The sequence below is a fragment of the Eubalaena glacialis genome, chromosome 3 (assembly GCF_028564815.1).
Source record: "Eubalaena glacialis isolate mEubGla1 chromosome 3, mEubGla1.1.hap2.+ XY, whole genome shotgun sequence".
Lineage (NCBI taxonomy): Eukaryota > Metazoa > Chordata > Mammalia > Artiodactyla > Balaenidae > Eubalaena > Eubalaena glacialis.
In genome coordinates this window covers 182301517-182325543 of record NC_083718.1, presented here as the reverse complement: position 1 = coordinate 182325543, position 24027 = coordinate 182301517, and the positions used below count along the sequence as shown (strand labels likewise).

The 24027-nt window shown below is 49.2% G+C and overlaps 1 protein-coding gene across 1 annotated transcript in view; it reads right to left on the bottom strand.

Annotated features, from left to right (window-relative positions):
• The window catches only part of PADI2 (peptidyl arginine deiminase 2), a 47391-nt gene that overhangs the window by 2443 nt on the left and 20921 nt on the right, over positions 1–24027 (bottom strand). Inside the window, exons 5-14 of the mRNA XM_061187062.1 lie at positions 18199–18316; positions 16908–17033; positions 11372–11550; positions 9057–9160; positions 8166–8277; positions 7519–7626; positions 5274–5425; positions 3249–3393; positions 2391–2484; positions 614–699 (exon numbers count right to left, since the gene is read on the bottom strand). Of these exons, the coding sequence (XP_061043045.1) occupies positions 614–699; positions 2391–2484; positions 3249–3393; positions 5274–5425; positions 7519–7626; positions 8166–8277; positions 9057–9160; positions 11372–11550; positions 16908–17033; positions 18199–18316 (1224 nt within the window). The remainder of the gene's footprint in view (positions 1–613; positions 700–2390; positions 2485–3248; positions 3394–5273; positions 5426–7518; positions 7627–8165; positions 8278–9056; positions 9161–11371; positions 11551–16907; positions 17034–18198; positions 18317–24027) is intronic.

Here is a 24027-nt window from a genome sequence, read left to right as displayed (position 1 = left end):
CTCGCCGCAGCTAGAGAAAGCCCGCGTGCAGCAACAAAGACCCAAAGCAGCTAAATAAATAAATAAATAAATATGCCCATGCAAATAGAGATCTAATTCAACTAAATATGACCCTTTTGACTGGTATCTACTTCTGGATACAATCTTTGAGATTTGGGGACTCAAAAGGTGGGATTCATCCATAGATAGAAAACTTCAGGGATCTCTGATCCCCTAAAACAAATAAAAATTCATGGCATGTGTTTACATATGAAATTTTCTGGAGAGCAGGTCTGTAGTTTTCATCATATTTTAATGAGTGTGGGTCTCCCCCAAATGTTGTGGGCTCTAGCCTTACAGAGTCCTTGGTTCTTTAGCACTGCCTGATACACCTTCCTTCCCAGGTCCCCTGTCTGCTTCTAGCCTCCACTGACCTGCACATCCCAGCTTTGTCACCCCATTCAGCCTCCAGTTTAGAGGCGTAAACCAGGAAGCCTGGACCGAATGCTTGTTGAGGCCCTTCCCTCTGTCATGTGCCCTGAACCCTTGGCCATTCCCTATGGAAGCCCCGAGGATGTGACAGGTGCCATTGGTCATAGCCGTGTCCTCCCACGGGCCCCTGCCCCGCCCTCACCTGGAAGTACTGGTTCTCCTGCACGAGGCTCTCATTGGACAGAATCTTGTTGATGGTGATTCGCTTGCTGCTCATCCCGCCCAAGCCTGTGGGGGTCAGAGGACAGGGGACAGTCTAGCTTTAGGTGTCCAGCCTGGGCGTTCCCCTTTGCCAAGGTCCCCAGCTTCTGGGCTAACTCTTAGGATGAGGGAGAGGGGCTGGGACAGGCTGGGGCACAGGAGGGCAACCCCAGGGGTAACTCCTTTCCCCAGGGTTGGCCATGTCACCTGGGCCAGGGAAGGGGTGGCAGCTGTCTTGCTCTCTCTCTGGCCAGAGGGTAGGGTGGCACAAGAAGCCTGCTTCTAAGGATGAGCAGCAGACCGGAGGGAGTGTGGCAGAAGCAGGATGCCAAGGGGTGTCACCCTTCCTGTTTTCCATACCTGCCTCATGCTTGGCCCTTGTCCTGGTCTATGCCTGCATCTGCCTCCTATTCCATCATGATGGCCCACGTGGCTTCTGGCTTGATTAGTGATACCTAATGCTCATGGAGCACCTGCTATGTGGCAGGTAGTCTTCTAGATATTTACATGGATTAACTCAATAATCCTCCCCACATTTCTATAAGGTAGCTTCCAGCATTAAAGATGAAGAAACGGAGACACAGAGAAGTTACATGACTCGTCCAAGGTCTTACAGCTAGTGGCAGAGCCCGTAAGCAGACCAGGCAGTCTGATTCCAGAGCCTAAGCTATTAACTCTTTTTTTCCCTGCCTGATGCTGGTCCACTGTGTTTCCTAGTCTTGTAGCTTGTTAGTGGCAAAGAGATCGGTGCTGTTGCACCCTGTACCTGAGCTGTCTCCACACCACCCCTTGGACCTATTTGTACAAAGATGATAGTTCCTATATCCTTATGGGTAGCTTTGAGGGGTTAATATAGAAAGAAGCCTCCAGAAAGTCAAGACTCATGCCTGCCAATCTAAAAAAAAATTTCCTATCGGTGGGAATTAAAAAATGACAGTGGTCTTAAGTTGGTCTTGTCCATCCCAGACACCAGTCACTATCAGGAATACTGCCTTTAGACATGGAGGTTGGTAATGTATGTAAGTATCAACCAGCCTTAGGGATGCAGACTTCTGGGAGCAGGTGGATTAGAGATGCCAACCTGAAAAGTGTCAAAAGGGAATGTAGGAAGAACACATAAGAAATTGTCATGGCCTCTCTAACCTGGCTCACTGTCTGCACCTGATCAGCTTTGTCTCTTTCCATGGTTAATTTAAGAGCAAAGCTCATCCCAGTCTGTCTATCCCAGTTATGTGGATGTCTAAATTAAGCAGATGATTTCTCACTCCGGGACTGACGGTGATGATGTCTGACTGTACGTCACGTCTGTCGACTCCCACTTTTCTTCCTACCCCTTAAGTGCATTATGTATATTCTTCTCTATCTCCCTTTCGAAAACAGAAGCTCCTTGAACACAGATTGCGTGTCAATTTTGAACCATTTAACTCTCCTTGGGGTCTGGTGCCATTTGAAGTATACACTAGGTCCCGAAGAAGCACTAGGCACTGTTGATGATCATAAGGGGCAGCGGGCAGCTCGATAGTCCCGTTGGCCACAGCGAGGGTCACAGAGGCCAGGGCTGCTTCCCACCACGGCGACCTCACAGCCCCGGAGCAGGCCGGATGTCCAGGAAGTGGAGCTGGGTGTTCAGGGACAAGGCACTCATCTGCCCTGTCCTCCCAAGGGTCCCTCTCGGGGCTCAGCTCCCTGCTCCCTGCCAAGGCCCTGCGGGCACTCACCTTTGAACATGATGGCCTCACCATGGCCCTCCTTCTGCTTCTCTCGGAAGAGCTTGTAGCAGGCCGAGGTGCTGGCCATGAGCATCCGGAAATTCTGTGAGAGACCATCCAGAGGGCCAGTGTCAGCAGAGAGGAGGTGGCCAAGAAACGTGAAGAAGCCCCCCGCTCTCAGGACCCGGGGTCCCACCTGCATATTGTCTCAAGCCACTCCCTGCCGAGCAAAGGCCGCCTGGCAGGGTTTTCTCTATTTAAGAGGAATATTTCTCACCCTTCCGGCTATAGAAATTCCTCCACCTCAGCAACGCCATCGAGTCAAAGCTCAGAGTCAAAGGTGACCTTGGACAGAGAGGAAGGGCTTCTCCAAGTGGCCAAGAGGCCAGGCCATTTGCACCAAATTTCCAGGGTTTGAAGTTGCAGCTGTTTCTTTTCACTTCTTGGGAAATGAAAGAACCTCTTTCCAGAGCCCCAAGCCCATACCCCATTGCTCTCTAGAGCATTATGGCCAGTACAGTAGCCACCAGCCCTGTGGGATTATTGGACACTTGACTTGTGGCTGGTCTGAGTTGAGATGTGCTAAGAGTAAAATACACACCAGATTCTGAACACTTAGTATAAAAAAAGAATGTAAAATCTCTCATGAATAATTTTTATAATGACTACATGTTGAGGTGCTAATATTTTGGATTTATTGGGTTAAACATTTACCTGCCACAGCAACAACGTACAAACCAGCTTCAGCCTACTTCCTTCTTCCTCTCTGCGGTCTGCTTCCTCTAGATACCCCTCTCTGTTGACAAGAGCTGGTAGTACAGCGGTTCTGCACTATCCTATTCACTCCAGCCTCAGGGGCCAGCTCACCTTTGTGCCTGGGATGGGGACGAATGTCATGAACTCATCTACATGGCCCACGGTCAGCCAGTCCGAGTAGAGCTCCACGGGTGCCTGCACCTGCTGGGCCTGCAGGAAGTCCCTCACCACCTTGGTCATCCTCCGACCACCAGACCTAGGGTGGGGTTGGGGAGGAGACAGTTCTTCAGAAGGTTGCCCACTGTGCCTGTCTCACCAGAGGGTCTGCAGGAGGAGTTCAGCCTCTAGAATCTAGCCTGGACCTGGAATAGCACTGGCGGAAAAGTCATGGGAAGGAGCCTGAGTTGCAGAGACCCTGGCACAGGCAGAAAGGTGTTTGAGCCCAAGGGGAAAAAGGAGGAGTTAGCTGTAGCCATGGTCTGTGTGAAGAGCATAGAGCCCAGCCTTTGGCCGCTGAGGGTGTCAGTAGGTGTAAGAAGCCAGCTTCTGTGCTCAGGGATCCCTCATGGACTGCTGGAGGGGGCTAGGACACAGGCATGATTCCAAAATCTTCCCTAGCCTATGTACCTCTTTGCTGTTAACGTCTCAACTTCAATCATTTCAAGTGACACCTCTTCCAGGAAGCCCTTCCTGACTTCCACACTCCCTGAGGTCTTCAATCTCCCCATTACCCTTATGATATAACCCAAAAACCTCACAGTGGCCAACAAATGCCTCTCTGATCTGGCCCCTGCCTGTCCCTCCTACCTCATCTTCCTCCCTTCTTCCTTGTTCTGTTTGCTCTAGCCACATGCTAAACTTGTTACCAAGGTTTTGTCCTTTCTATTCCTTCTATCTGGAATGCTCCTTCCCTTTGATCTTCCCATGGCTGCTTCCTTCTCATCATCTGAGCCTCAATTCCAAAGTCACTTCCTCAAAACCACAAAAGCCAAAGTGCCCCTGCCCCATCACTCTTTATCATGTACCCTATTTTATCTTCTTCATTGCACCTATTAGCACCCAGAAGTATCTTATTTATTTGCTTGCTTCCATGTTTATTGTCTATACTGCCTCCACCCCTAATGGAAAACTTCCTGAGAGCTGGGACTTTGTCTGTTTTGCTCACTGCTGTCTCCCCGCAGCCCAGAACAATACCTGGCACAGAGAAGACTCTCAATAGATATTTGTCTCTAAGAAGACCCCCCGTGAACTCCCCTAAGGGGGTTAGGGACCCCTCCTTGGGTTTCCCTGGCTCTTATCATTCTATCACTGTACACACCCTCTGTTTCATGTCTGTGATCTCCACCATCTCCTGGAAGGTGGGGGCTGGGCTTCATGTTTGGAACCCCATGTCTGACATAGGGCTTGGTGCTTGCCTGGTGCCTGGGAAATACCTGTTGAATGGATGAGTGACTGTTGAGTGGAGGGAGAAGGAGGGCAGGGTGAGCAAATGGTCACTGTCTGTGTCAGTGGCCTCCCGCACAAGGTAGAGAATCCCATGTGGCTTATAGGGACTTGGTGCCCAAATCCTGGCTGGTCCCATATGTGCAGGTTCCTGGCAGCCCTTTTGTGAAGTGAGGACCCACAGTACTCACTCTCTCCCCAGCAACTGCTCTAAGGAAGAATCTGCCTTCTCATTGACTGGTGGGTGACCTGGGGAGGGAGTGAAGGTGTTGTTGACAGGCCAGGGAGCCAGGGACTCAGGCTTTGGGGCAGAGCCATGTCTTCTCATGTATCTTTTGTGAATGGGCACCCCCGAGGATTTGTTGGTGTGCTTCCACTGATCCTCTTTCGGTACTCCTTCTCTGAACTCCTTCATCCCTTCCCCACTTTCTTTATAATCTCATTATATTCCCTCCCATTTTGGGAAGAGGGTTATTTATTTAGTTTTGTATTAGATCCTAATTCGTACTAAGATGTAAAGGTTAACTTGGTTTTCTTTCCAAGAGTGTCTGTATCTTGTCAGAGAGTCACGGGAGAGGTTAATTCTCCCAGCCAATCACTCCATGTATGAGCAACCCAGTCTGCTCCTAAAGGGAAACAATAACTCCCCCCGCCCCCCGCCAGTGCCTGCAGGCCCACCCTGGCTTCTCTTACAGAGGAAAGCTGCTCCCGATGAGGATCCGGCCCAGGGGGTATGTCTTGCCATTCACGGTCACTGGTGGACTGACCTCTAGGTTCCCAAAGGAATCAAGGCTGGTGACAGGCTCAAAGAGGGGCTCCCGGGTCACATAGCCAAAATCTGGGCCCTGGGCAAGAGACACCCGTCATTAGTCTCTTGCGGCCAGGAGCCCTTAGCCCCAACCCAGCCACCCTCTGATGACCACTTTTCACTACCTCTGGTCTGGCCTTGTGGGCACTTAGCTTCTAGGGGGGTCACCCATGCTCTTCTTATTCCCACTGATGAGCAGGACCCTGGCATGTGGAGGCTGAGTTTGTGAGCATGTCAGTATGAGCGGGAGAATGAATGTGAATATATGAGTGTCTGTGTGTGTGTGTACATCTGGGCCTCTCGGTGTGCCTCTATTTCTTAAACACGGAGACATATTGGTGATTTCTGGATTGGTCTTCATTTTGTGCTATTGACATCCCCACTCATCTCTTAATGTGAGCAAGAAATGGACCTTTGCTGTTGTCAGCTATTGAGATATGGGGGCTGTTTGTTACTGCAGTCTTACCAAGTGAAAGCTGACCAATACATGCAGGAATGGCAGATATGTAACATATATACCATCCCAACCTATTCCCAACTAACCATATTTATTCACGGAGCCCAGATATAGCCTCAGAATCCTTCTTAGCACAGAGCTCCAACAGACTACAGTTACATGATATAACCCCAGTGATGCCCCCTGAATTTTAAGTTTCCTTTCATGATTTTTTGGTAAAAAAGTAGGGATCTTGCTTGGGAGCTTGTACTGGGGCTGGAACTAAGCTTGTCTGACAAAAATCCTTGCTAATAAAAACCAAAGAGTGAGAAGATGTGGCTTATCCTGGCCCAGCTTAGAGGCTCAAGGGACAGCTGTGCCCAGTAGGGTGAATGGCTGCAGCTTAGTGCTTTCTCACCTACAAGCCCCACATGGCAAGGTGAGACTCGCCAGAGGCTGGGGCAGCTGGGGTTTTACAGCCTCACATGGGCAGGCAGGCATGCAGCACAAAGCTGGGCTTGGCCCAGGCCTCCAGGAATAATGCAGTCTGGGGGCCTTGGTACCAGGCCAGCCTGGAACACTGAAGGCAGGTGGTGACCCGGGAAGAAAGAGTAAGAGTAGGATCTGAGAGGCCTTGGTTCTCCTGCCTGCTGGCTGGTTTGACTACCCCTCATGTTGGAGGAAGTGGACAGTCCTCACCGAGGACAGTGTCCAGGGCTGTGGAATGAGAACCAGAACAGCAGCTAATAATAGTCATTGTATCAGGAGCAGCACGGATGCCTTATATAATGCTTTCAATCTTCACAATAAGCTTGTGAGATGGATACTGTTTCTATCCCCATTTTACAGAAGAGCAAACTGAGGCTTGAGGAGGTTAAGGTGCTTGCCCAAGGTCACATTGCTGCTAAGGGGTGGAACTGGGACTCAAGGCTAGATCTGTCTGGCATTCCAGAGCTTTGTGCTCACACCACTGGCTCTGCCATCTCCCTGTGATGAAGGGACTAGGTTAGTGAATGTTCTCAAGAAGCAGGTGCGGACCCGGCAAAGGGTTGCCTCTGAGCAGCCCTGATGTCTCACGGGAGGCTGCCCTGTGTGTGACCTTGGCAAAGCCACCTGATCTACCCAGTCTCTGTTTTGTGTTCTGTTCAAGCCTCCCCCTACCTGTTCAGGGGGGAAGGTGAGGACAAAGATGACTGATTTTGGTTCTGTCCTCATTCAGTTGGTTGTTGAGGGCATAAAAGGAGAGTGGTAATGACCTCTAGAATCGGGGGTAGGGGTCAGATTGCTTTTTAAAAAACTCATGAACTGAAAAAAATCACAGATTTAACGAGCTTTGAAGTTGGAACCATGCTTTTCAACAATTGCTTAACTATAATTTTCCTCTTTGAAACTTATTTTGCTGTAAGTTGGAGGTGGGGTAGTGGCAGGAGTCAGGCCTCTGTCTCCCATAGCTCTCATTTCCCATGAGAGAACTCTCCATGTTTTGGAAAAGCATCAGTTATCAGAGCAGGAAAGGATGTTAGAGATTACTATCCCAACTGACCCATTTTGCAGATGAGAAGATGGAGGCAACAGACTAATCTGCAGTAAACTGATTTGCCAGGGGTGCCCAAGGCCTCCCGACCACTCTGTCCTGTAAGAGTCCCCAGGATTGTGCCCTCCCCCATCCCCCAAGGTGGTCCTCAGCATCTCACCAGGAGCTGCTTCACTGGGAAATCCTTCAGGCTTCCGTCTCTGGGGGAGTCCAGAACCACAGGGAAGCCTTTGTGGGGGGCCTCGATGTAGCCAAACTCGATTTCATCCTGTGGGGACACGGGGAAGAGCCATCAGACGAGCCCAGGGGGCCACCAGTGAATACTAGCCAGCCTCCCCAATTCTCCTCTCAAGCACATGATGGCAGTGGTTTCTTATATATCCCTCCTTAGATAGTCTCCGCACATCCCCAGCATGTTTGTACTCATACTGACCCCATTTTAAAAAACATAACTGGTAACATCTGTATACATTTTCCTGCAAGTAACACCTTAACTGGAAGCGCATTCTTTATTTATAGATTGGCTTCTTTTTAGCTGATGTATAGTACTCCACAGAAAGGCTGTCCAATCATACGGTCACCCGCTTGCCCCGTGGATGGACATTTAGGTCGTTTTGCAGTCTTCTGCTACCCTAAGAAGCTGCAGTGAACTACCTTGTACATTTCTGTCCCTGTGCACACGTGCATGTGTGATCTGAGGACAGAACTTGCAGAACGTGGAGTAGCTGGGCGCCAGGACATTGACATTAAGCTGCCTCTTCTTGCCTGAGCCCTGGACCATGTCCTTCCCAGCTTGGGGTTCCTTACCTGGATCCAGCGATCTCCCCGGTTCATGTACTGGAAGCAGACCTTCAGTTCACAGTTGGTTTTCTCAACCAGGTTCTTCACCTCTTTCAGAAACAGGTAATTGTCCTTCATGCTGAGAAGTGTAGGAAGAGGGGGAGGCCAAGAGGGAGGGTGAGGGGGGATGAGGGCCAGCCCACTGAGGTGGCAACAGCAGTTGGCATCTCTGGGCTGCGCTGGGCAGATGAGGCCACATCTGTGTTCAAAGGCACCTTTGCAAAGGCCACTGGAGTCAAGGGCCAAGCAAACTCATCCCCTCATGCAGTGTTTACCAAAGTCATGAACAAACAAAACGAGGGGGGGAATTCTCACCCTCACCTGCCCCAAAGCCTTACATCTCTGACTCCCTAGATTTCCAAGGAAGAGCTATGCCTAGCATGGAGGCAGGGGATGGGTCCAGGACAGCAGGGGTGTGTGGCCAGGTGGTGTGGCCAGTATCACCTGCGGGCACTTCTTTCCCCTGCTTCTCATTTCGCTGTAGCTGTCTAGCACACAATAGATGCTCAGTTAAAGAATTGCTGGATGAATAAGATGAGTTGAATATCCATTGTAGAGAAAGGGTCCTGACTACATGGTATGGGCCAAGAAGATATGGGAAAGAAATGCTAGCTATTATTTTTAGAGCACAAAAACTCTGTGCCAGGACCTTGGATGAATACTTCACCTGCTTCATCTCACTTAATCATCACAGTGACTCTGTGATGTGAGCGTCTCAGAGAAACAGAGGCACAGAGAGGCCAAGTGAGTTGCTCAAGGTCACACAGCTGGTAAGTAACAGAACATGATCTGAACTCAGGTCTGTCTGCCCCTGAAGCCCCAGCTTTAGCCACTCTCTGTGCTGTGCCTACTGCTTACCAGCACACAAACACCGACAAGGGAGGCAGGATGTTGGGGGTCATGATCCACGGAGCAATCCGGAATGTCACGGTGTCCATGAAGATGGGTGTCAGGGGGATCTCCTGGGCGTGGGAGAGAAGAGGAGGGGATCAAAAAGTCTTGTCAGGGTGCTTTTCACTCCTGCCTAACAAAGTGGGTGAAACCGATAACAGTATTACCTTAGGGAGCACTTACGGTGTGCCAGGTCCTATTTTTACATGTGAGATTTCATTTCTGCCTTACAATAACCCCAGAGGGTAGATAGTATTATAATCCTTGTTTTATAGATGGGGAAACCAAGTCACATAGCTGTCCAAGGTCACATGGTTAGTAAGTGGTAGAGCCTGTATATAAGCCCAGGCAGTCTGGCTGCTGAGCCCATACTCTCAACCACTGTCTGAGCTCGCTGCATCAAAGTTCTCTTCCTGAAATCAGCTCACACGATGGCTGAGCCAGCCCCGGCCTTCCTCTTTTTTTGCTCTGGGCACCTTGCCCTTTTAGATCTTTTTTTTTTTTTTTAAAGGAATTCCTTTATTTTTATTATTTATTTATTTTTAGCTGTGTTGGGTCTTCGTTTCTGTGCAAGGGCTTTCTCTAGTTGTGGCAAGCGGGGGCCACTCTTCATCGCGGTGCGCGGGCCTCTCACTATCGTGGCCTCTGTTGTTGCGGAGCACAGGCTCCAGACGCGCAGAGCTCAGTAGTTGTGGCTCACGGGCCTAGTTGCTCCGCGGCATGTGGGATCTTCCCAGAGTAGGGCTCGAACCTGCGTCCCCTGCATTGGCAAGCTGACGCTCAACCACTGCGCCACCAGGGAAGCCCACCTTGCCCTATTCTATGTGTGAGTGTTATAATGTTATTGGGGGAAATTTTGATATGTCCACATTGTTCTTTAAGGAAAGGTTCGGGAAGCTTGCCTGCAACTTGAAGGAAGATGAGATATGATTCCTTTGCATGGCTGGCTTTGGAAAGCTACAGGAAACCGGCCCCTGCCCTTGGTGGGGAGGATGGAGGTGGCCTTTCCTGCATGGGTCTGCCTTTTTAAAAAAATTATTTATTTATTTATTTATTTATTTATTTTTGGCCACACTGCACGGCATGCAGGATCTCAGTTCCCTGACCAGGGATCGAACCTGTGCTCCCTGCAGTGGAAGCGCAGAGTCTTAACCACTGGACCTCCAGGGAAGTCCCCCGGGGTCTGCCTTTTGAGTGTCTGCTGGAGGGGGCCAATCTGAGAGACCCTGATGGCCAGGTTGCTCCAGGCACTGCGGGAGCAGGAGAAGCCCTCTCCCCACCCGCTCCTGTTAGCTCTGCTTTTCCTGCCTTTCCCTTTTCCCAGCAACTTGAGGCTGCTTTGTGAATGAGATCTCACAAGCTTGTATGCTCACAGCCACCCTGGGAAGCAGCAGTATTTGTCATTTCTGTTTTCCAGATGGGGCAACTAAGGCACAGGGAGTAAATTCACTTGCCCAATGTCTCATGGGCTCAAACCTGGGCCGTCTGACTCCAGAGCCCCTTCTCATAGATCTAAGCGAGACCTAGCTTCACCCTCGGCAGAGCCCACGGCCTCCTGCCTCAAAGCGGTCCGGGGATGAAACTGGGTAGCAAACCTTGCGTCTGAGAGGGCAGCCAGGTCCCTCCCTATATCTGAACAAAGCGGGGTGGGCCTGAGGGGCAGGGGTCTGGGGCTGCAGTTTTTGACGAGAGGTCCTTGTGGGCAGGACACATCCTAGGCTGGGGGGTGGAGGGCTTCTCCTCGGGAGGGGAAGGTGCTCTCCTTCTTGTCCAGTTTCCCAAAACCAAGAGCAAAGGTGGGTGAGATGTCTGGCCACAGGGAGGGGACATGGCCTGCGACTGGGATTTGGGGTTCGGCCTGTGGTCAGAGTTGGTAGAACCCACAGCTAGGGTGTGGGACCGGGCAGGGAGGGAAGAACAGGGCACACGTGTGTGGCCTACTTTGCTTCTTGCGCTAACCATTGGCACTCTGTGCCTCAGAACTAGGCCCGCCCTCTGCAGGGAGGAGGACAGACGAGGGACAGGCATGAGGTAAGAAAAAATCACCTGGAGAGAATCCGGGGGAGTAGGTGCGGTAAGGAGGATCCCCAGAGCATAGCTCAGAGGACGCTGGCAGACACATGTGGATGGTGGGGCATCCAGGTCTCCAAGCCTGGACCCCCTCCCCTTGGAGCTTTGAGGGGAGTAGAGCATACTGGGGACCCCCCTGGGAGTGGCCCTCTAGAAGGAGTCCCACCTGGCCCGCAGGGCAGCCCCTCCTGGTAGAGGCCCGGAGCCCTCACCTCGGCCATATACTCCAGCAGGCTGACGTGGATGGAGACCAGGCCCGAGAAGCCCTCGTCGGGAAAACGTAGGCCTTCCACGAAGAACAGCAGCTCGGCAGAGCCACCCGTGTACTTGACCACGTGGTAGAGCTTCTGGCGGCCCAGGATGTGGATATAACGCTGGCCGAAAAACGGGTCTGGAGGGAGAAGGACCAAGGTCAGGCCCCACCCACAACCGTCCGTGGGGCGGGGTCACTGATGGGGGATGCGATGGCAGAGTAACCTGTCCTCTAGACACAGAGAGAAAAGCACAAGCAGAAAATGCCACCAGAAGGGCCGTGGCCTGGTCATCTTCCCAGCACTGTAGGGCCCTAGCCATGTGGCGCTCAAGCCGACACCCTTCCTGGCTTCTGGCTTCCTTGCCTATAAAATGAGCTAACTCTCCCAGGAAGGGGACATGAGATGATAGCAGCTGAGGACCGGGCAGCCAGTGGTGTCAAGGAAGGGAATTATTGTTCCCATTTTACAGAGGAGGAAACAGTCCCAGAAATAAGAAATGGCTTGTCCGGAGTCACATAGCCAGTAAGTGGCTGAGCCGGGACTCAAATCCCTGTCTAGTTCTGAACCCCGACCTCTCCTCTCCTTTATATAAATAAAACACCAAAGTGCCCATTTGTGCCCCAAATTCTCCTCCATATAATGCGAGCCACATTGGCGTGTGGGTATCTGGCTGCACGTTTTTGTGGCTGGTTTCTCCCATGCTCCTGCCCCACTGAAACCACCCAGCTCTTCACAGCGCTGTTCCCTCTGCTTGGAAGAGTCATCTCCCCCCTTCTTTCAGGCCTTGATTTGTGTCACTTCTGGGAATCGTAGCCAGATCCCCCAGAGACCAAGCCAGGGGCTCTGTCTGGAGTTTCCGCAGCCCCCGTCCTTCCCCTTCACAGCCTTTAAATGGACATGATCTCAGTGTTTAGTTGTTGGCTCTGAGAAACTGTCACCTGCATGGGGGCTGAGACAGGCCCGGTCCAGGGCAGGTTGTATTTAATAAATATCTACTGAATGAACCAATGGCTCCCACACCGCTCCCCGTGGGAGAATTTTCAGGCCAATTTAGAGCACATGTATTGAATTACTACTCTGTGACCACATGGACAAGGACCTCTGGGGGACACAGAGATGGGCAAGATGCAGCCCCTCTGTCTAGGAGCAGTGCCCAGCTGATGATAAGATGGCACAGATGTGGGAAGCGTCACAGTAGAGCTACGGGGTGAGAGAGCCCGTGGGGTTACTGGGGTGAGGAGGGCAGGGGAAGGGAGGCGGGGTGGGAGGCGTTTGAGCAGAGAAAGGCAGCCTTTGAGATGCCCCTGGGGGCGGCAGAGGTGGGGTGCAGTGAGGAGAGGAGATACTTGCATTGCCCAAGGCATGGAGGTAGGACCCTATGTAGTTCCAGAAGGAGTTTCTTTATGCCCTGCAGAGCTGGAAGGGCAGAATCAGGCTCAGCTTAGTACTGTTGTCAACAACAATGGGTATGATTATTGACCAGTCACCTGAGGGCTAGAGCATGTAACTGGAACAGTCCTGGCATGAATAGGGTGCTTGATTAAAACTTGCAAAATGAACGGAGGAACCAGCAAAGCCCAGGCTCAGGATGGTTCCTCACGTAGGACAATGTGCTCAACTAGACCCTGGTTATACATCTCATTAAGGGTGGGTTACCTTAGTGGTTATGACTTCCAGAGTCAGAGAGATGCGGGTTCATGTACCTCTCTGGCTTACAAGCTGCAAAACCTCAGGGAATTCACTTAACCTCCCTGAGCCTCAGTTCACTCAACTGTTAAATGGGGGATAATAACACTTATGCCACAGGGTCCTTGCAAGATAAAATGGCAGCATCAGGAATTGAGGTAAGCTCGGTAACCAAGGGTAACCATCGGTAACACAGCTGGGACTTGCTGGTATTACTACTATGAGAGCCCATGAATGTGTCAGCACACCCCTTACTGCAAAATTCATGACCTTTTCATTGAACGGCTTAGGAACAGAAGGCAAAGAAAAATACCTCACCTCACCTTCCCTTAGGTGGGCCCAAGAAATGAGGCATATAGACTCAGACACTGGGTGTCCCAAGGAACAGCTCAAGACAGAAGGTGAAGTCCTTCTCACTCAGAAAAGACAACATATGCCTTGTGTCCCAATCACTAAGTAGATCCAGATGGCTCTGCATAATTAAAAATATTCTCCCCCAGGCACGCAGGTCCTCCCATGTCCACCTGTCCCAGGCTGCACTTGAACTGGTGCTAGGAAAGAGATCCTCAGGCCTAGAAGCTGACTTGTCTTTGCAGAAAACTCCAAAACTTTCCCAGGGCTCTGGGCAGCTAGGTGGGGTGTGTGTGTGTGTGTGTGTGTGTGTGTGTGTGCTCCACCTGGGCCTGGGAGGGTGGGGGTCTGGCAGGGGAGCTGGGCCAGATGGAAGGATGCGTTCTTGCCCATCTGCATGCAGTTTTTTTTCCTCTATGGCCTGCAGTTTACATGTGCCTCTCTTTCTGGTGTCTTGGGCCAGCTCTAGGCAGATTGATGACTTGGTGGGAACAATCCAGCCACTGTCCCGGGGAGCCTCCTTCCCCCATTCCCCGTCCCAGCTGGGTGCAGTCCTGACTGAGTGCGACCAGCTCTCCCTGCAGGAACAAACAATGACCCTCTATCGAGCAGCCCACGTGCCTCGGGCTAGGGCCAGCCACCCTGACTTCTCCTTAGCCCCAGGCATCGGCCCCGCAGGCTGGCGTGGCATAACCCTTCTGGTCACTTTGGAGCCATTCCACCTCCCAAGGAGACTCTTTGATAGTGTGACCATCTGTCCTGGTTTGCCTGGGATTGAGGGGTTTCCCGGAATGAGGGATTTTTAGTGCTAAAACAGGAAAATCCTGGGCAAACTGGGACAAGCTGGTCACTGCACCCTGGTAGGAAGAGGTCAGGTGCCAGCTTTGGGATCCTGAGGCAGAATCTGAGGCTGGAGCACAGACACCTGGGTCTTCCTAACAGCACTGGAGACACCTGTCCACTGCAATCATTATACAGTAAGTCCCCTACATACGAACCTTCAAGTTGCGAAATTTCAAAGATGTGAATGTGCGTTCCATCAATATCAGGCGTAAGTGAAACTGCAGCTTGCCCTCTGATTGTGTTAGTTGGGTACCTAGGTTAACTTTGTTGGACTTATGAACAAATTGGACCTACGAATGCTCTCTTGGAACGGAACTCGTCCGTATGTAGGGGACTTACTGTAATTAATAATCATAATAATAACCCCCCAAAAGCAACAAGTGCCATCTATAGAGAGTGTTCCACGGGCAGGCTACTGAGTGCTGACACATGTTCCTTATCTAATCTCTATCACCAGCGGGAACTGTCAGGCCTCTCCTTAGCCCCACGTCACATCACAAAAGAGGAACCCAAGGCCTGGGCTGGTAAGTAGACTTGCCCAGATCCAGGATTTGAACCTCCTGGGCTCTAGAGCTCCCTCTCAGGGTCCCTCAGCCTCCAGCCCAGCCCCCTGCCCTTGGGGGACACAGGTGACACATGACATTCATGTAACACAACATATTCTTATCCACAGGTGTACATGGATTTTGACAAAATCCCAAAATGCTTGCATGGAAGAAAAGGAAGAAGAGGAAACTATACCACAGATGAATAATTTTTCATCCTGTTCTTTAGTGTGGCACTGAGTATTCACCCAGGATTCCAATTTTGTCGGAAACTGACTATTCTGGGATCATCACTGCATCAGTAACACCGCCCCTCCCCTCACATTGCAAGATGGCAGCCCAGATAAGATAGACTGGGGAACAGCATCTCAAAGCACTCACAGCAGTGGTTCCTCCTTTTCTTGTCTGCTCAGGACCCATCTCGATGGCAGTGAGGGAGAGGGATGCGATTAAGGGCCAGATCTCAATCCACTGCCATCAACAAAAAGATGCTCTAGATAACGTCTAGGTGTCACTCGTAGCAACAGGTTGAGTGTCACAATACGACACAATGTGGTCGAGAAGCCGAGATCCTGCTTGTACCCTTCCTGTCCGGCCGGCAGCCCCATCCCCCGTGGCAACCCTGGCCTGGACAGGGTAAACATCAACATCTCCGGCCCGCTTAGGCGGCGGAGCCGGCCTGACTCTGGGGACATTCCAACCTGCGTGAGGTCACTGCCCGGGCCCAGGGTGGATCCGGAGGAGGACTGGCTTCAGGTGGCAGCTGGGTCCACTGCTGTCCTGGCTAAATCCCTCCCTGAGGTGAGGGTCCAGGGCCACTGGGACCAAGTCCTCATGGCGACTGCTCTTAGTGGGCCTGGTCAGGGGAGGGCCCCAGAGCTAGGCTGGAGACCCTGGGCCCCCCAGAGAGCTGGGCATGCGGGGGAAGCCTCACCCTGCACCACAGCAAACGATTTTGCGGAGACAGCTTTTTAATACATAAATCAGACCTTGACAGTCGCTTGCTTAAAACCTTCTAACGGCTTTCCAGTGCACTTGGAATAAAACGCAAGCCCTCTCCGCATGCCCTGGCCCCTGCCCAGTTCGCTGACCTTGACTCCAACACATGCCCCTCCTCCGGTCTTCTGTCTATTCCTCCAATACTGGTTCCCTCCTCCGGGCTTTGTACGCGCTGTTCCCTCTGCTTACAACACTCTCCCCTCAGCTCATGAATGGCTGGTTCTTTCTCACTGTTGCTTTGCTTCTCAACTCAAGTGTCGCCTGCTCAGAGAGGCCTTGCCGGACCATCTAGGCTAGCGGTGCCTCGCCTCTGCCCCTGCCGTTCTCTACTACTTGGTCTGTGTCATTTCCTCCAATTGTGCTCTCCGTTATGTCTCCCTCATTAGACCGTCTCCTTCCCGAGGGCAGGGTGTGATGGCAGAGTTCACCCAGGGATCCCGGTGCTGAGGCCAGCACCTGGCACTGAGGGGGCTCAACAACGATTCACAGAAGGAACGAGACAGAGCAGGCAGATACGAGGTTGAGCTCCATGGCGGAAGCGCATTCCTGACGCACTGGGGACCCAGGAGGCTCTGTCCTTGGCAAGAGGAGCAAGGGGTCCGCTCCTTGAGGGTGCCCACAGCATCATCAGGGGCTCTTTAAAAGTCAGGGGCAGTTCTCATGTTCAGAAAGTCTGAGATGAGCAGAAAACACCTGGTGGGGGTGGGAGGGAGTGGGTACCTGCCTCAGGTATCATGAAGGTGATGTGATTCTGGGAAAGATGGACCTCAAAAGCCCTTCCTCCCCTGGTTCACGTGGAACTCCTCTGGGTTCCACATAAATCTGTCACTGCCAATTCCTTTGAGGGAGGAGAGATCTATCCCACGGGTCCTCCTGACTTCACAGGACAACGGTGGTCCTGGTTACCATTACCAAGAAGCCAGTGCTGGCCCTCTCCAGTCACCTGCACCTGTGACTATTAAGGGGAGGGGTCTGGGGAGCCTTCGAGGGAGGAGCTGGGCCCCTGAGGGGTATCTCAGAGGGCACTGACTGGATGGGAACTGCAGGAGGGCCAGGCTGGGGACACTCACTCTCCACGTAGAACACGCCCACTTTGTCCGAGTCCGACATGGAAATGTAGAGAACGATCTCGTATCCGGCGGGGAGGTGGTCGGGGCCTTTAGTCCGCAGGATCATCTGGGACATGTCCTTGAGGTCTGAGGGGTGGATGCATGAGGAGGTTAGAATTAAGAGAATTGCATTGGGGCGGGGTGGGGGCGGGGGGGAACTGGATGAAGGTGGTCAAAAAGTACACACTTCCAGTTGTAAGATAAATAAGTTACCAGGGATGTAAGGTACAACATGATTAATGTAATTAACACGGCTGTATGTTATATATGAAAGTTGTTGACAGTAAATCCTAAGAGTTCTCAACACAATTTTGTTTTTCTATTTCTTTCATTTTGTACCTATATGAGATGATGGATGTTTACTAAACTTATTGTTAATACTTACTTCATGATGTATGGAAATCAAATCATTATGCTGTATACCTTAAACTTAGACAGTGTTGTATGTCAATTATATCTTAATTAAAAAAACAAAGGAGAATTGTGGCTAGAATGTTGGCCTGTTACTTTTATAATCAGGACAAAGCAAACCCCAAACCTGTGTATTGTGACAAAGCATAAGAAGTAGTTGTCATCTCCAACACTACAGATGACTTCCTATAACCTTTTGGGAACTTCCTTCTGCCCCTTTTTCTACATATGTACAACTTCTTAAAAAACGTGGTTCCAGGGACTTCCCTGGTGGCGCAGTGGTTAAGAATCCGCCTGCCAATGCAGGGGACACGGGTTCGAGCCCTGGTCCGGGAAGATACCACATAGAGCAGAGCAACTAAGCCCGTGTGCCACAACTACTGAGCCTGTGCTCTAGAGCCTGTGAGCCACAACTACTGAGCCCGCGTGCCACAACTACTGAAGCCCGCACTCCTAGAGCCCGTGCTCCACAACAAGAGAAGCCACTGCAATGAGAAGCCTGCGCACCTCAACAAAGAGTAGCCCCTGCTCACCACAACTAGAAAAAGCCCGTGCAGAGTAACAAAGACCCAATGCAGCCAAAAATAAATAAATAAAATAATTTATAAAACAAAACAAAACAAACAAAAAAACTTTAAAAGAAAAAAAACATGGTTCCAATTGAACTATATCGATAGTTTTATCGTCTGTTTTTAGCAGGAGTGGATACTTGAGTCCACCATCCTCAGGAGACCCAAGGTCACACCTGCCTCACCCTTGGCCCAGCCCAAGACTTATCATAAGTGCTTTCATTGCTCCTCCCTGCTCCCCACCCCAAGCTCAAGTGTGGATCCTGTGGTACCTTCCTTGCTGTAGACCTTCTCATCGCTGCAGTCCTCTTTGGGCAACCAGGGTGTGTCTCGGTCACAGTTCACCAGCAGGATGGCTCCCTGCCCCTCAGGGCCCCAGGTCCAGGATGCCTGCATTGACGAGGAGAGAGGTCAGTGCTGTCTTCTCTATCTTCTGCAGATATTCTCAACCCCAGCGCAGACCCCATAGGACACTGGAGAGACAGCCCCAGGGTGAGACTCTTGCAGCCACTACCCGGGAATGTAAATTGGTGCAGCCATTATGCAAAACAGTATGGAGGCTCCTCAAAAAACTAAAAATAGAGTTGCCATATGATCCAGCAATCCCACTCCTGGGCATATACCCAGATAAAACTATAATTCGAAAAGATACATGTACCTCTGTGTTCACAGCAGCACAATAGCCAAGACATGAAAACAACCTAAATGTCCACTGACAGATGAATGGATAAGGAAGATGTGGTATAAATAAATAAATAAACAAACATAATACATACACACACACACACACACACACACACACACACTGGAATATTACTCAGCCATTAAAAAGAATGAAATAATGCCATTTGCAGCAACATGGATGGACCTAGAGATTATCATACTAAGAGAAGTAAGTCAGAAAGAGAAAGACAAATACAATATGATATCACTTATATGTGGAATCTAAAATATGACACAAATGAACATAGCTACGAACCAGAAACAGACTCACAGACACAGAGAACAGCCTTGTGGTCGCCAACGGGGAGGTAGGGTGGGGGAGGGAAGGATTGGGAGTTTGGGGTTAGCAGATGAGAACTATTATATATAGGATGGGTAACAATGAGGTCTTACTGTATAGCACAGGGAACTATATTCAATATACTGTGATAAACCATAATGGAAAAAGACTATACATATGTAATATACGTCAAACTGAGTCACTTTGCTATACAGCAGAAATTAAACACAACTTTGTAAATCAACTATACTTCAATAAAATAAAATTAAAAAAAAAAGCATCTACCCATTGGGGCAACTGCGACCAGGCAAATGTGAGTTCTACATCTGATGCCTGGAGAAGGTCAGTGTGAGCACCAAAGGCAAGTTCAGGAGGGGGCAGAGAGAGACACAGAGACAGAAGGCTGACTTGAGCATTTCCAAGCCTCATGTCTGGTGTGCCATCACCTGGAGTAGGGAGAAGGCAGGGAAGTGGAGGACGGCCAGAGAAATGAACAGGCAGACATTCTATGAAAGATGCTAAAGTATCCAAAGAGGAGGCATCACGCACCCTGATTTCAGACTATACTACAAAGCTACAGTAATCAAAACAGTATGGTGCTGGCACAAAAACAGACACGTAGATTAATGGAACAGAACAGAGAGCCCAGAAATGAAGCCACAGTTACATGGGCAATTAATATACAACACTGGAGGCAAGAATATACAATGGGGAAATGACAGCTTTCCAATAAATGGTGCTGGAAAACTGGACAGCTATATGCAAAAGAATCAACCTGGACTAATTTCTTATACCATACACAAAAATAAATTTAAAATGGATTAAAGACTTAAATGTAAGATCTGAAACCATAAAACTTCTAGAAGAAAACATAAGCAGTATGCTCTTTGACATCAATCTTAGTAGTATGTTTTTGGATCTGTCTCCTCAGGCAAGTGCAACAGAAGCAAAAATAAACAAATGGGACTACCTCAAAATATATAAATAGCTTTTGCACAGCAAAGGAAACTATCAACAAAATGAAAAGGCTGCCTACTGAATGGGAGAAGATGTTTGCAACAGATATATCTGATAAGGGGTTAATATCCAAAATATACAAAGGACTCATACAACTCAACATCAAAGAAACAAACAACCAGATTTTAAAAATGGGCAGAAAAGCTGAATAGACATTTTTCCGAAAGAAGACATACAGATGGCCAACAGGCACGTGAAAAGATGCTCAACATCACTAATCATCAGGGAAATACAAATCAAAACCACAATGAAATACCTCATCCCTGTCAGAACGACTATTACAAAAAAAGACAACAAATAGCAAGTGTTGGCGAGGATGTGGAGAAAGGGGAACCCTTGTGCACTGTTGGTGGGAATGTAAATTGGTGCAGCCACTATGGAAAACAGTACGGAGATTCCTCTAAAAATAAAAATAGAACTACTATATGATCCAGCAATTCCACTCTTGGGTATTTATCCAAAGAAAATAAAAACACTAATTAGAAAAGATACATGCACCCCTGTGTTATTGCAGCATTATTTACAATAGCCAAGATACTGAAGCAACATAAGTGCCCATCAATAATGAATGGATAGAGAAGATGTGGTATATATATACAATGAAATAGTACTCAGCCATAAAAAAGAATGAAATCTTGCCATTTGCGACAACATGGATGAACCTACAGGGTACTATGTTAAGTGAAATAAGTCAGACAGAGAGAGACAAATACTGCTGTATGGTGCATACGAAAGTTATTTATTTATTTTTGGCCTAGACTTGGCAGTGAAAGTATGGAGTCCTAACCATTGGACTGCCAGGGAATTCCCTGAAAGTTATGTTAAGAGAGTAAATCTTGGTTCTCATCACTAGGAAAAACTATTTTTTTTAATTTAAACTATATGAGATGATGGATTTCCGCTGAACTTAGTGTGGTAATCATTTCAGAATGTATGTAAGTCAAATCACTACGCTGTACTCCTTAAACATACACAGTGATATATGTCAATTATATCGCGATAAAACTGGAAGGAGAAAAAAGTACCCAGAGGGGCTTAGGGGGAGTTTTCTGGATGAATGGACACCCAGCCATTTTCAAACATGCGCTGAGTGTTCCAAATGAGACCTGTAAGATGATCCATTTTCAACATTGCAGCCAGAGTGATATTAGAACAAACTCCAACCAGATCATGTTGCTTTCCTGCTTTAAGCCCTGTCAGGGGCTCCCTGTTGACTTAGGATAAAGCTCCAATCTCTCACTGTGGCCTGCAAGGCCCCGTGAGACTTGCCCACCTCTGCATCTGTTCCCTTCATCTTCCACCTCCCTCACTCTGCTTCCCCCATGCGGGCTGCCTCTCGGCCTTCCCCGCAAGACTCCAAGCTCAGGCTTTCGCATGCTGGTCCCTCTGTTACAAACCAGGGTTCCTGGCCTCCTTAATCAATAGAAATTGATCAGAGGCCAGACAAGAAATTCAGGCAAGGCTTTATTGGGGCCTCTGCTGCAGCTGGGGGCAGTGAGAACAAACAGTAGGGTCCCTTGCTTGCTCGCTTGCCCAGGGGCGGGCAAGTTGGTTCCTAATATGGGGTGAGGGTGGGGTGTGTGCAGGGGTTGAGCCAGAGGGGTGGTTTGGGTGTTTTGCCCACTCCTTTGGTAGTGTTGAGTGCAGGGGGCATGCCCATTATGGTGCTTTTGTTCGCGACCCCCTGCTTTTGCTTCCTGCTCTTCAGAAGTGGCAGTTGGGCTCTTTGGTCTCTTTGTATCTTGTTGTCCAGAATTTGCACGCAGTTATTTTTAGTCCCTTATAGTTTCTCTGTATTTTGTTGCTCAAGGAGATGTTTGTCCAGGTGCAAGCATTGCAGCACTGCAGAAAAGGGTCCCAGGTCCCAGCCTGTCTCACCTCTGCCTGGAATGCTGTCCTGTCTCCCTTCACCTGGCCAACTCCACCCCTCCTTCCAGTGACAGCATAACCATTCCTTCTTCCTGGAAGCCTTTCTGATATTCCAGACCAAAGCAGTTTCCCTGGGTTTACACTCATGGCACCATACACGTTCTTTCTGGGGCAGACTTAGGACAATTGTGATGAAACAGCCACCCACGTCACTCTCTTTTTAACGTGGGTTCCCCCTCCACTGGACTTCAGGCTCCCTGAGGGCAGGAGTTGCATTTCTCTCATTCTTTCTGCATCCCCAAGCCCTGACCCAGTCCTGAAATAGGAGATGCTGAACAAATATTTATGGGATAAATCAAAACAACAATGAGGTATCACCTCACTTCAGTCAGAATGGCCATCATTAAAAAGTCTACAAATAACAAATGCTGGAGAGGGTGTGGAGAAAAGGGAACCCTTTTACACTGTTGGTGGGAATGTAAACTGGTGCAGCCACTATGGAGAACAGTATGGAGGTTCCTCAAAAAACTAAAAATAGAGTTGCCATATGATCCAGCAATCCCTCTCCTAGGCATATATTGGACAAAACCATAATTCAAAAAGATACATGCTCCCCTATGTTCATAGCAGCACTAGTCACAATAGCCAAGACATGGAAATGACCTAAATGTCCGTCGACAGATGAACGGATAAAGAAGATGTGGTACATACACACAATGGAATATTACTCAGTCATTAAAAAGAATGAAATAATGCCATTTGCAGTAACATGGATGGACCTAGAGATTATCATACTAAGTAAGTCAGAAAGAGAAAGACAAATACCATATGATATCACTTATATGTGGAATCTAAAATATGATGCAAATGAACATACTTATGAAACAAAAAACAGATTCACAAATATAGAGAATAGACTTGTGGTTGCCAAGGGGGAGGTGGGGTGGGGGAAGGAAGGAGTGGGAGTTTGGGATTAGCAGATGTAAACTTGTAATATATAGGATGGATAAACAACAAGGTCCTACTGTATAGCACAGGGAACTATATTCAATATCCTGGGATAAACTATGATGGAAAGGAATATGAAAAAGAATATATACATGTATAACTGAGTCACTTTGCTGTACAGCAGAAATGAAACACAATATTGTAAATCAACTATACTTCAATAAAATTTAAAAAAAATATTTATGGGATGAGTAAAGAACGTATGAAACTTCACTGGCCCAGATGGAGGAAGCCTGGGCAAGTTCAGGTCCACAGGGACCGGGTGACTCCCCAGCTCCTCAGCAGAGGTCGGATGCCTCAGAGGCCTCTGTGGTGCCTCCCGGCACGTAGCTTGGCCATGGACACAGAGAACATATGTGTGGGGCTGCCTTGGCCTCAGGAAGGCAGGGCTAGGGCAGAGCCCCCCGAGAAGCCTGGGGGAAGGGGCTCCCCTATAGGCCTGAGGACATGCAGAGAGTCTGGAGCTGGCTCTAGGCCCCAGGCTTCTCACTGGGCTGTATTTATTTAGCTTTTTAAAGTATGCATCTCCATATAATTTAAACCAGGCTTTAGGTTGTTATTATAAAAGTAATGTATGGCCATGGCAAAAATTTAAATGCTATACAAGGGCAGAAAATGGAAAATAGAAGCCTGGATGTGCATAGAGTGAAACCAGCAGAGCTTAAAAATGGGGTTGAGGAAAAAGTAGGAATCAGCGACTTGGAGAACACAATGCTATCTGTCTGCACAAGTTAAAAATACACACGCGCAAACCACACCGCATGTTTCGCAAGAATCACAGGAACAGAAAGCGACGTGTTAAAACCATTAAAGTGGTCCTTTGTGGGGGAGTAGAATGGGAGTGGGGAATGCAGGATCAAAGAGAATAAATGAATGAATGAAAAAATGAATGAATGATGAATGAACGAATAAATGAAAAAATAAAAACAGGAGAGGGGTTGTGCATGCACCATTAAAGATGATATGCCTTGACTTGGGAATGATTAATGCAATCTTCTGCTCCTGATGGTCAAAAAAAAAAGGCAAAATAATACGAGCAAATGCTTTGGCAGTACTTCCTCTGTGGCAGGACATTCATCCTTTCCACCAATTCTATGAACTGGGTGTCCCCATCCTGTGGATGGGGGCCACTGAGACTCGGGAACCTGCTGCATAGCTGCCCCTCTAAGGAGCTTGCTCCTTGGTGGGCTCTGTCATTGGAGTG